This window comes from Poromitra crassiceps (assembly GCF_964638095.1).
Source record: "Poromitra crassiceps genome assembly, chromosome: 15".
NCBI lineage: Eukaryota > Metazoa > Chordata > Actinopteri > Beryciformes > Melamphaidae > Poromitra > Poromitra crassiceps.
Genome location: NC_139634.1, coordinates 26,695,755 through 26,707,766, shown reverse-complemented (window position 1 = coordinate 26,707,766; position 12,012 = coordinate 26,695,755). Strand labels below are relative to the sequence as shown.

Below are 12,012 nucleotides of genomic sequence, written 5' to 3'. Positions count from 1 at the left end.
GTCTCCTGGTGAAGGCGGTGAGCTGGGGAATCGGCTGGGAGCAGAAACAGGAGGAGAGGAGAGCTCTGGTGTCTGGTGCGCTGTTGGCCCTCGGGCACTTTCCACATGACAGAAGGAGAAGATGGACGAAACGAGCACAAAGAGGAAAAGGCTGATACGACAAGCCAAAGAGAGGGAGCAAAAGAAAATAGATGGAAGGACAGAGAGCAGAAAAATATTTGAAGGTTTAAGGATGCATCAGGGAGGACTAGGTGAAGCGTGGAGCAGAGAGGGAGATAGCCTAATCCTACTCCACAGAGGCCTACAAGGTCTCAGAGGTGGAGATGCTGTCTGTGATGTCTTCTCGGGTTTCGGAGAGATGTGCCCTGGTGTGATGATGTACGGGCGTCTCCATGCTGGGGTTGGGGCGTAAGGTTACCAGCTGCCCACAGGACACCTTTACTGTCTTTACCATAATGCTGCAGGGCCTGGATGAAAGCCCTGCTTCATGGACAGGGGGGGTAGAATAAGGGGCAGATACCCTGTGTGTGTGTGTGTGTGTGTGTGTGTGTGTGTGTGTGTGTGTGTGTGTGTGTGTGTGTGTGTGTGTGTGTGTGTGTGTGTGAGAGAGAGACAGACAGATTGTGTGCATGTACTGTCTGAGTAGAAGTAGGACTAGCAAGCTAAGAAATTCACTTTGGGTCATCCTGGTCAGGTGGCTCAGTTGACTAAGGTGCATTCCATGTAACTGTGTTGTTCGAATCTGGCCTAGGCTTTTTTTTAACTATTTTTCCCAGAAGGCCCCTTTTGACCCCATGATCTGATCTTTAGGGGCCTTTTGGTCCTTTGCGGGGACAATTGTATTGACTATGAAACAATAAATTTGCATAGGACATATGATATTGTTTTTGTTTCTTTTGGTGCAGTGGTTTGTGTGGGGTCTGCATTTTCTTCTGCTTGAGGTTGTGGACTTTTCTGATGTTTTACATAGGCTCCGCCTCCCACAAATCACCTACAGTGACCTTTGAGGGACAGTAGTCACATTCACGGTATTTGACAACTCAAAAAAAGAGCAGGGTGAAATGCAAAACAGCGAACCCCTAACGGAATATAATTAGTCAAATTCATGGCATTTTATGAAGTTTTCAAGGGCATTTTTTTCTCTCCCAGAGCCTGTGTTAAGTTCTGACCTTGGTGACTAGTGCTTTGAATGGATGCACACAGCTCCAGACTGTACTGCTCTCAAGGATATCAGTGTGCACGCCAAATCCCTTCCTTTACTTTTCTTTGCTGAGCTTCAGAATAAATTCAGCCAGCACTTCTGCAGACTGCTACAATGTTTCAACGTCACCTGTGGATACTCAGGGGCGAGTGAGGGCGACGTAACACAAACACTGGGCTAATTGGCCCAATTAAGTCATTATGCAACACAAGCCAGAGGTCCGAGAGTTTGGACCTCTCTGGTTCTCCTTACAGAGAGCCGGTGTCAAGTTCTACTCTGAAATTTCCCACCAGAATCTCTCTGTGACGGAAAATGAATTATGAGATGAGGCAATGTAGGTCTACGAATGATGCGTAATAATATCAGCGGTATATTTAGTACTGGACACTGTGTGTGTGTGTGTGTGTGTGTGTGTGTGTGTGTGTGCGTGCGTGCGTGCGTGCGCGTGTGAACATGTGTACGAGTGTGCGTTTACCTCTCCTGACATGTCGGGAGCCAGAGGAATGAGAGGCCACAAGGAGGAGTAGATAGTGAAGAACACCACCCACAGGCCGATGCTGCCCCAGATGGCAATGTGACTGAACTGAGGGTAACAAGGTTACAGAGATCATGTACTGTAGCCTCTTCATCTACACAACACATAATACACATTATTATACATAAGCTTGACTTGCAATTTGCTATTTTCAAAATCTGGTTTCTCTGAATAGTATCCATCGCTTGGCTCACTGATGACTTGAAGCAGTTACCATACATGCATTTCTCTCGTCTTATAGGCTAGTTACAAGCCCCATGGTGAAAAAGCCATTTGTGTTCAAAGAAGTTGAGAGATAAGAGGGTGGAAAATGTATATCATAAGTATCTCTGGACCCATAAAAAGTGAGGAACTGGAAGGAGATGGAAATGTAGTGAGAGAGGAAAGAACCATCAACTTACCATGGTCCAGGATGAGGTCTCAAGGCCAGCTTTGAGACAAACTGTGATGACCACAAACTATGGAGACACAAATCAGTCACATGCTAAACCAATACTGTCCCTCTCCAATACTAAAATGACAGGAATGCCAACACGGCAATGCATTCAGAGACCCTTCAATAGATTTACCTTGTTCTTGTGTACTTGATTCACATACGCAAAATGTTTTTGTTTGAGACAGTAAAGATAAGCTCATTAAAATACATTTTAAAATGCACACATTTCAACACAGCAACCTACTACTGTATATCATGCAGACCAAAACAAATGCAAAAGAAAACGTTAAAGCTGAGGACATAGGTGATTTGAATGCCGATTCAAAGCCTGATTGGAATGTGGGCTATTCAGATTTTGGGGGGACACAAACCCAACCATCAGCATATTATTGTGTAGTGTGAACTGGCCTAAAACTGCTGAATTTGCAAACATGCTTGATTTTGTCAGGGCGATTATGGTCGGGCTATGTAATGTGAAGATGTCCAAGTCTCACCAAGACTGAAATCTGAATCTTACATCAGCAAGATTCCCAACTGCACTTGTTCTACTCTTGGATTAATCCATACAAGAATGCAATTACAAATTAAGTCAAAGAAGTCTCATACAAAATTCTTCAGCAATATTATCCGTCATAATATTACTTCCAAACACATTTGTAATGTAAATGTAAAACGGTAGCTTCTGTACCATGGAGCGAGACACACATTTTGGGATTGTATTTAAAGTGAATGTCTTCATATGTGTGACACCCCATCTTTCTCCCGTTGCATAGCGTGAACAGCCTCCCGATGAACATCAAGCAAACCAGTCATTTAGTCTGAACTACTGTCTTGTAGTGTGACTTAGGCTGACCTAGGTCTAACCAAAATTGATTCAACAGCTATTTAACACTTGGCCCTCAAGACACCTCACCTCTTTTAACATGACAGAATCACTTGTTGTCAGGAAGATTGGTGTACTTACTGTATAAACCATGTTGCCTAAGAGGAGATAGTCTGGGGTCTTTCCGTTGCCAAACACAGTATCTGTGAAGGGAATCAACAACAGAAGCTTTTAGACTGATGCTCTCTCTCTCTCTGTCCACCTCTTGGGCTTTATAAAGTGTTCCATTAGGCTAGCCAAGGTTAGTCTCTGCTGTAGAGCAGCAGACAACCAGATAACAAATAGGATTCCACTAAAAGTCCAGCTCAGCGTGAACTCTAATGTAAAATACCTTACTAGAGACGTTGATAGAACACTGGACTATAACAAAGTGAAGAGAAAACCACAGTCAATTGCTGCTTCCATTACTGCCATTTGAGAGGGGCCGGGGCTGGAAAGGTAATTCTGTCTTGCGTAACAATTAGGAAAGAGGGTTCTTATTAAAAGGCATCGGGCTGCAAAACAGAATCAGTGCACATTAATCATTGCTGGAAATTGGTTGTTCTAGGCCGTGTTGGGACCCATGAAAAAGTGCTTAGAAAATGAGTTTCGTTCCCATGTCATGGGCACTACTCATTCAATGCATTTTTTCATAGACAATGCCCTTCTGGACTTTGGGTTAAAAGTTCTACTCATAATATCCTGCAGTATTTTGTCACCAGCCAGAAATGTATAAACAGTTTATAACCAAAAAACGAAAATCTTGTGCTGCTGTTTTTGCTTGTAAAATGTGTTTTTGGCAACACAAAATCTTTCTCAAATGTCATAAATGCTAAAATGCATATACTTAACATCTGAAACAAGTATTGGTGCCTTTAGTTTACTCATGTGAATTTAGATCATGAAATGTAGCATATTTGTTAAAGAATATGCTTCAACTTAAGTGTTTGCCACACAGTACAATGAAACCTCCACAGTAAATTGTGCCAAAAGCTTATGTTTCATACATAGAAAATGTCTCAACCTACTGTGTAATGAAAGGTAGAAAAGAAAATCAGGGCACCTTGGACCAAAATGGCAGAAAATCTATCAAAATGTTACCACGCCCCCTAAATTGGAATAATGCAAAAAATGGACAAGACTAAAAATTAAAGTACTAGAGGTCAGAATTATTACAACATATGGTATGAAACATTTATTCAAGTACCACAAAGTGTCACAGCATCTGTCATTTGTACACCCCCCCCCCCCCCGCCAAGGAAATATATGAAAATACAAAATAGCATACAAATGCATCACAATAAAACCTTCTGTTGGCTGTGTAAGTAGTCTGTGCTGTTTGCATTTATGCATTGCATTTAACTGGATGTAGGCAGTGTGGCAATTCTTTAACAATTTAACAATTTAACAATTAACATGGTCCAGTTCTAGCTGATCAGCAAGTTCAACACTTCGCTTCAGAATAGTGTTAACTGTTGACATCTCTGTCGGTGAAGCCTCAATGACTGGAAGATAATACAGTGCTGACTTAGGTAGAGTGGCATCACTTTGTAGCATTGTGTGGAAACCTGTCCAGCCTGGTACTGTACATGCTTCAGCATCTGTGTTCTTCACTAAAACATAATTTATGCCAGTTCTGTTTTGGCAGCAGACACAGTGTTCAACCTGTACGTTTCCACCTGCAATGGAACACTTTCATCCTGAAGCAAGTTCTGTGGCCCTTTTCTTTTAGTCTGTGGATAGTGTTGTAGCGGGATGCTAGGAGGTGCTTTGAATGTGTAAACTGACTTCGGCAGTGGCTGTCTGTCTGGTCTAGACATTGTTTCAACAACAGAACTTTGTACCATAATGCCATTTGTATGGTGAGTAGTTCCACGACCTGACAGTGTCTCCTCCCCAAAATCGATGTTATCCCACACCAGTATGGTTGGTGCCTTCTTTGAGAACCCCTTAGGGATTTTGTCTCTGCCCTCTAGAAGTTGTAGTGACGCTAGGCTAGTGTCTAGACTGACAACTGTGTTCCATGAAGCACAGTGTCCTAATCTGTTCAGTAGTGACAGAACATTGGATGAACCTGTTAAATGGCGAACAGTTAGACCAAGACACAGTGACTTAGGCGTCTGCTTCCGACCTTTAGAAGCAAGATACACAATGTCTTGACAAACAGATAAAACTTTTAGGTTCACATCTTCAGGAATATCAACATAATGGTCTAGTGTTGGTTCCTCTGTTGCACCTATAATCCAGGAAATCACATTGAATAGTTCAACTGGCACAACAGATTTTGCGTCAGAAACATTCAAATCCTCTGCTGTGGGAGGCCAGGGGCATTTCATCCCGGGAGTTTCATTCACAAGTCTCTTCAATATCAGTCCTGCACTGTACAGTGTCCTTGTGTGCTCTGTAGTTTGTCCAGATGTGTGTTCATTGTCACTTTCAGCTTGGCTTACCTCGGTTGACTCAGTTGTTGTCGTGTCTGATGGATGCGGTAGCCTGTCTAACAGTGTATCTGCTGATAATGTTTCAACAAAAACCAGTTCGGAGATGTTGCGCGTTGCAGGGCTGTGAAACACCAGCTGGGGGAAATCACGGGCCAACCGCTTTTTCAGTTTATCCTGCCTGCAAAATGAAAATATAGAAAAAGACGAGCACAAATGTATAAATAAAGGGATTTTTTTCACAATGAGAAACAAATACATTAAAACATACTGTCAGCCTTTCTTGTGAGCGAATAAATCAATAAAATGGAAACTTTTCAGTATGAAAGAGGTTCTTTTTTGTTTACTGAACTGTCAAGGACACAGTTACCTGTAGTCTGAAGCATCAATATCCTCATTCTTCTTAACGATGTCTATGAACTTCTTCCTTAGTTGGTTCATTTTCAGGATTTCTTGTTTATCGATAATCCTTTGACGGATGACTCGTTCGCAGAATATCTTGTAGCTGGCAGGAAAGGGTTGTTGTTCATTTCTGAAAACACACACACGCAGACAAAAAAATACTTAACATGTGCAAAGAGGTCTGCTGTCAACATTGTATCTAAAGACAGACAAAATAGTATTTGTTGTAGGTCAAAGCCTTACTTTTGAAATGTGCAGTGTTAATGCAATGTAATAACTCACACTTCATCTGTGGTTGCAGTAGCTATGTGTTGCCGTAGACTTTGACAAGGACCTTGTGTATTCTCTGTAACAGGACCTGTGGTAACGCACTTCCAGAGACACACAGTCTTTGTCTTTGATATGCAAAAGAACGCTAGAGTCTTCCTTCTTCTCAGCAGCCTTCCGCAACTGGCCTGAAAACAAAAAAAAGTTATAATCAGCTTTACTGTCAAATCACACATTTTATAATTAAAAAAAAGTGGGTGACATTTGTTTTTGTATCTTTTATCCATTGTATTGTTATTACAAGAAAAAAGAGGGGGGGGGGGGGGGGGGGCAAGGAGATCAAGGCAATAAAAGAAAATGCTCCCTCTCTCTGTGTGTGTGTGTGTGTGTGTGTGTGTGTGTGTGTGTGTGTGTGTGTGTGTGTGTGTGTGTGTGTGTGTGTGTGTGTGTGTGTGTGTGTGTGTGTGAGATAGAGAGAGAGAGGGGGGGGTCGCTTACCTGCAGACACTGTCTCTGCTTGTGAAAGTTGATCCTTCTTCCGTTTTCCACCAACAGTAATATATTTGTCCACCTTTTTACAAATGATGCAGATGGCTGGAAGGACAGGGCCAGCAGAACGGACGGGCAAACCTGTCCGAGACCGAAGTTTCTTTCGGGGGGTTTCAGACGTGGCTCCGTCGGGGCCGATGCTGTCCGAGGCTGCGGCTGCATCTGGTTCTTCTTCTTCTTCCCCCTGCACCATCTGTGTGCAGCGTTTCTCAGCCAAACCCAAACGTCTTTTACAAATAAAGCGACGGTAACGGTGAAATCCAGCGTCCTCGGGAACATGGTCAAAATCCACGTCCACGCAATGTTTAAAAGTTTCAGCGATAACTTTACTATCGCCGTCCAGACAAAGCCACTGTTTGACGACAGACCTGTAAGTGTCCCACCTTGTCTGGGTAAAATCCTGCACGTCCTCATTCTGTACTGACAAAAAGTGCATATAGCATCGTTTGGAGTCCTTTGATTCCCGGCTTTTACGCACTTTTTTCAGCTGTTTTGGTTTCTTTTTCCCCTCTTCGCTGCTTGAACTGGTGGTCGCCATGGCTCTAATGTTATTACGGCAAGGGAATAAAGCGGCTACGCGATTGGTCCACGTGACCAAAACCACACCACTCCCCTTGCACAGATTAGTACGCCTAGTAAGAAATAGTGCCGTCTTTGACCACTGATTATAAAAATACTGCAGGATAACACGAGTAGAACTTTTTTATTTGTACTTTCTACCTATAGATCTCTTTTATGGAGAAAAAAGTGTGTAGTGCCCCTGCCGTGGGAACGGAAGTAAACGAAAATGCTAGTCACAATATGGCCTATTCTGGCTGATTCTCAAGTGAAATAAAGAGAACCAGCTTGTTTTTTCTGACAAAAATGGTTATTTATTCTGCCATCGGAAAGGAATCCAACTTTTTTGGAAACACTTTTCCGAAAAACAAAGTGGTTCGGAGGCCTTCCTAAATGAATAAAATGAAAATTAACTGCCCCATCAGGAAAACATACTGCTGCAACCTGCCACGTGGGCTGGGCTAACATATCAGCGGTGTGCGAGCGCCAGTGAAGAGGGAGAGAGGAGCTCGCCTTCGCTTTACTTCCGGCTGGTCACATGTCTATGTGTGCGCTGAGGCTTTGCTGACAGCCCGTCAGTCAGAGTGAAGGGGCTCGGCGCCTTTGTTTGGAGAGCAGGCCCGAGCTTGTGTGGTCCTCGGCTGTGGCTAGCCAAGACTCACCCGCTCAAAGATCCCCATTCTCTCCGCGCACACACACGCGCACACACACACACACACAGACACACACGCACAAACCCGAATTCTCATGTGCACAAACATGCATGTAAAAATACACACACACACACACACACACACACACACACACACACACACACACACACATAACCCCATCGTACTCACGCTCGCACATATACCCATGCACCTATGCACACACACTAGCTGCCTACTTGGTTAAATAGCATGGTCTGGAGCGGAACAATGACCTGAAAAGTGTGTATCCGAGTGTGTGTGTCTTGTGTGCGTGTCTGCGTGCGAGTGTGTGTAACCAAGTAAGTGTGAATGATTGCGTGCAAATGCATTGCAGCGGGTCATTGTGTTGCATATGCGAAGCCGGTGTGCGCATGAGTACGCTTGTTAGCGTCCGTCTCTCTCGCTGACGTGCACACATGTTTGTAATTCATGACGGGAAGGTTGAAGAGAGAACTAATTAAGACAAAGTATGTGTGTTTAACTATCCTCCTCTCCGCCGCGAGCCTACCGAGAGTCACGCGGAAGAGTCTCTGGGAGCTACTTACCGTGCTGGAAGGCTTTAAGAGGGAACCAGAATAGGATGACGGAGTGGAAGAGGCCATTCAGACAATGGGCCCAGAAGACCTGCGAGAGAGAAGAGAGAGAAGGATGGAGGGAAGGAGGCGAAAGAGGAGGGGGGGGGGGGGAAGAGAGGGGAGCAGGGGATGCCAAGAATGAGGGACAGAGAGAGAGAGAGACAGACAGACAAGAAAGCATGAGAAAAGGGTGTGGGTCGCTCCAACCTACCAAGTGACCCCTGACCTGGGCCCTTTGTCCAAGCCCAGCGCTAGGCTAAGTGGCGGTTTTGTAGGGGCCTCCACGCTGAATGGTCCTCCCGCTGACAGACACTTTGTATATCCTCTGTGTGTGTTATGGGAGAGACAGAGGGTGCTGAGTGTGTGCGTGACTACATGTGTGTGTGTGCGTGAGAGTTTTGTGAGAGGACAATGTCGGTGCGCGAGGGATTAACTTTTTTTTATTCAATTATATTTGACAAACTCACATGAAAGCAGTGAGCAACATATAACATATAACTGCAACATATACGACTCATAATAGACGTCCACAATAAGGCCCATTATACAGCATTAATGTATGTGGTGCCAGAGTGAGAGTTTCCCCTCATTACATTTCATTAGATTTCAGGCCTTTCATGTGAGAATCTTAAGTGGTGTAGAAATAAACAATAGAGAATTAAACAAGCAGAAATCAGCCTAGAAACACACACGGGGAGTCGGACAGGCCTGACAGAGATTAAGCTGTTTTTATGGTAATTAATAAGGGCTTGGAAACTCATGGTGTGTGTGTGTGTGTGTTGGTGTGGACAGTGGTCTGTGTGTGCGCGCGTGGGTGCGTGTGCGTGCATATGCCTTTGCGGACTTTGGATGAGTCTTTTAAATCAATACTCCCTCTCCAAAACCACCTTGTTTCAAATTTACATTATGCAGGGCCGGAGCCAAACAAAACACTAATGGGCGATGTAGCATGAAACAGCCGTGAAATCCAGTGTGCCAAAAACCTCTCCACATTGGTGCCCCTTCTTTCTCCCCTGTGCTGACCCAGACGTCGGTGTTATTTCTGAAAGTTGAAAATTCGTGACAACCAAAGGGGTAAAAGGCAGACCGGTGAGAAAAATCAACAAATAAAAAATCACATTTAAATCTTGGGCAACATTTTCATCGTCGTCATCATCAGTCCTTGGCAGATTACACGTTTTAAGCACACCTTCTGAAAAGCGCCCTTTTCAACAACTTCATAAAATCTGTCAGTACAGTACATACAGCATTACTTATCCTTATCCAAGACAAATTATACACAGTGAAAACTCAAGTTAATGGGATTTTCACAGGTTTGAGACATTTTAGAGCAACTGCTACCAGTGCTTTAAGTCTTAAGATCGTGTCGGGGGGGAAAACCACCAGGAAAGGAGAGGAAAGTAGAAGGGAGAAGAAAAGAAAGTAGAATAGAGTCGAGTAGAAAGTCTTGTTCGAGGCTATGACTATGAGCCTTTATAATATACCTTGGCCTCTGTGGCCTGACCTTCTCACCTTTGCTATCTGCCTTAACAAAACAAAGCCAGAGTCCCACAGCAGCCACCATCCCCCACCCAGGATTACCTCACCCTCCCACTGCGCACACAGACCCCATACACCCCCACCCCTTCATATCTGTGTGCTCAATTATCTCTAATGCTACAATCAAATGTTTATCCCAATTAGCCTCCCACGTACAGCTCCAGTCCTCCGTGAGCCTTCCCCCTTGCAAGCCCACTCACCTACAACACACTGGGGGTGCAAACCAGCACCCGGAAGAACCACCACAATGAATGCTAATACAATCAATAAATGTTCCTAATAATTTGTCACAGTGAGATCCTCCCTCTCACCCCTCTGCTCTTTCTTTCCCTTGTATCCCAGCAGGTTGCTAAGGATCCCCCCCAGAATGAATGCCGGTCTGTCCTGTAAAGATTCAGCCCTTTGTGGGACTCCTAATTGCCTGAAAAAAAGCATGAAAGCCTGTACTTAATATCGCGCCAAATATTTCCAGGGCTTCCCACCCCTTCCTCTACTCCTTCCTTTTCAAAATGGGTGAGGCAGGGAGAGAGAGAGAGAGAGAGAGAGAGAGAGAGAGAGAGAGAGAGAGAGAGAGGGGTACCGTTTAAGAGGTGATAGATGCTGGTTGAACTGCTAAAGGGGAAGCTGTAATGACTAGGGCCACATGATGGGGGAGTGTGGTTTTATTAGCGCGACTGAAGTGTCAGGAATATGCAATTAAAAGTGAAAGTGGGACACGGGCGAGGGCCACGTCTGAAGCACTTAACACCCTCGGTCACTCCCTTCCCTCACCTCAACACAAACAGCTTTAATTCACAAAGACAGTATCTGTTGTGTACAAAAGAGCCAGGCGTGCAGAAAGACAGGCTGCCTTCGAGGGGCCAAATTCCTGCAGGATTTTCTCGCCTCGCCTCGGGCCAGCTGCAGGGAAAATATCCCGGGAAAAGAGTGGACAAGCCAGCAAAAACAACCTGGCGACCTGGCCGAGTCATCATTTATGGCTCTTGGAAAATGAGGCCCAAACAAATTGAAGCTCATTGCGTGTAACTATCAAACACATACTTTTCTGATCTGGTTTTGGCAGGGGAGCCTTGATGAAGTCTTATGGGGAAAATCCACTCTACCACAGAATTCACACAGAATGTTGGACTGTTCAATCAATATTAATTGTGAGCATTAAAAAAATCTCTCCCTAAGCTATCATTCATTCATTGGATAAAGACGTGAGGTAATCAACACTTAGCAATCCATTGCCACTAAGGTGAAGACTTATTTTGTGGATGCAGCGCATATTTGTTTAAACTTTTGCAACCAAACTATCTTTATCGCTTGATTACATTCTTTCTTTCTTTGATCCCTCCCAAAAATTTGAGAATCTGAAAATGAATTCAATGAAAACACACCTGCGTCTAACAAATAGTGCCTGTGGACCTCCTTAGTGGGCAATGTCAATAGAACAGCTTCATCAAGTTCGACCTGGCAATGTCACAATTTAATTACTTACATTTAGTGTTTCTAATGGTGAGACTTGTTCCTGTACATACAGTACAAAATTACACTTTAACAAAGACCAGACCGAACGATGTCACCTCAATAATCCCTCGTTACCAATGTAACTCTTTACCGTTTTCTCAGCCAAACAAAAAATAGCCAGACATGGTGTGGCTCAGCTGTGTTACTTTAACATTTGATTTGAGTTTTCTTGGCCCTGTAAAACTGGAGATAAGCAAATCCGGTTATTTTTTTGGTGCATTCAGTCTGGTCCTGACCAAATTAAACTAGATCTGGCAGCCTTGCTCCCAGAACAAACAAGGACTCGCTTAAACAAATTGCATAATTTTCCGCAACAAATGCCATCACACCATGACAGCACACTCTCTCCCTACTCCCCCCCAACTTCTTTGCCTGCAACCCCAACCCCTGCCAGTGTTGCCCCTGACCTCTGTGGCCAATCCCTCTTTAATCCACCTCTATACGGT

The 12,012-nt window shown here is 44.2% G+C and overlaps 1 protein-coding gene across 3 annotated transcripts in view; it reads right to left on the bottom strand.

Moving 5' to 3' along the window:
- atp8a1 (ATPase phospholipid transporting 8A1) overlaps positions 1 to 12,012 on the bottom strand; it is a 142,772-nt gene that overhangs the window by 16,698 nt on the left and 114,062 nt on the right. For all 3 annotated transcript variants that reach the window (XM_083651631.1, XM_083651633.1, XM_083651632.1), the window contains 4 exons: positions 8,486 to 8,564; positions 3,137 to 3,198; positions 2,138 to 2,194; positions 1,677 to 1,784 (listed from right to left, as the gene is read on the bottom strand). In XM_083651631.1, the coding sequence (XP_083507757.1) occupies positions 1,677 to 1,784; positions 2,138 to 2,194; positions 3,137 to 3,198; positions 8,486 to 8,564 (306 nt within the window). The remainder of the gene's footprint in view (positions 1 to 1,676; positions 1,785 to 2,137; positions 2,195 to 3,136; positions 3,199 to 8,485; positions 8,565 to 12,012) is intronic.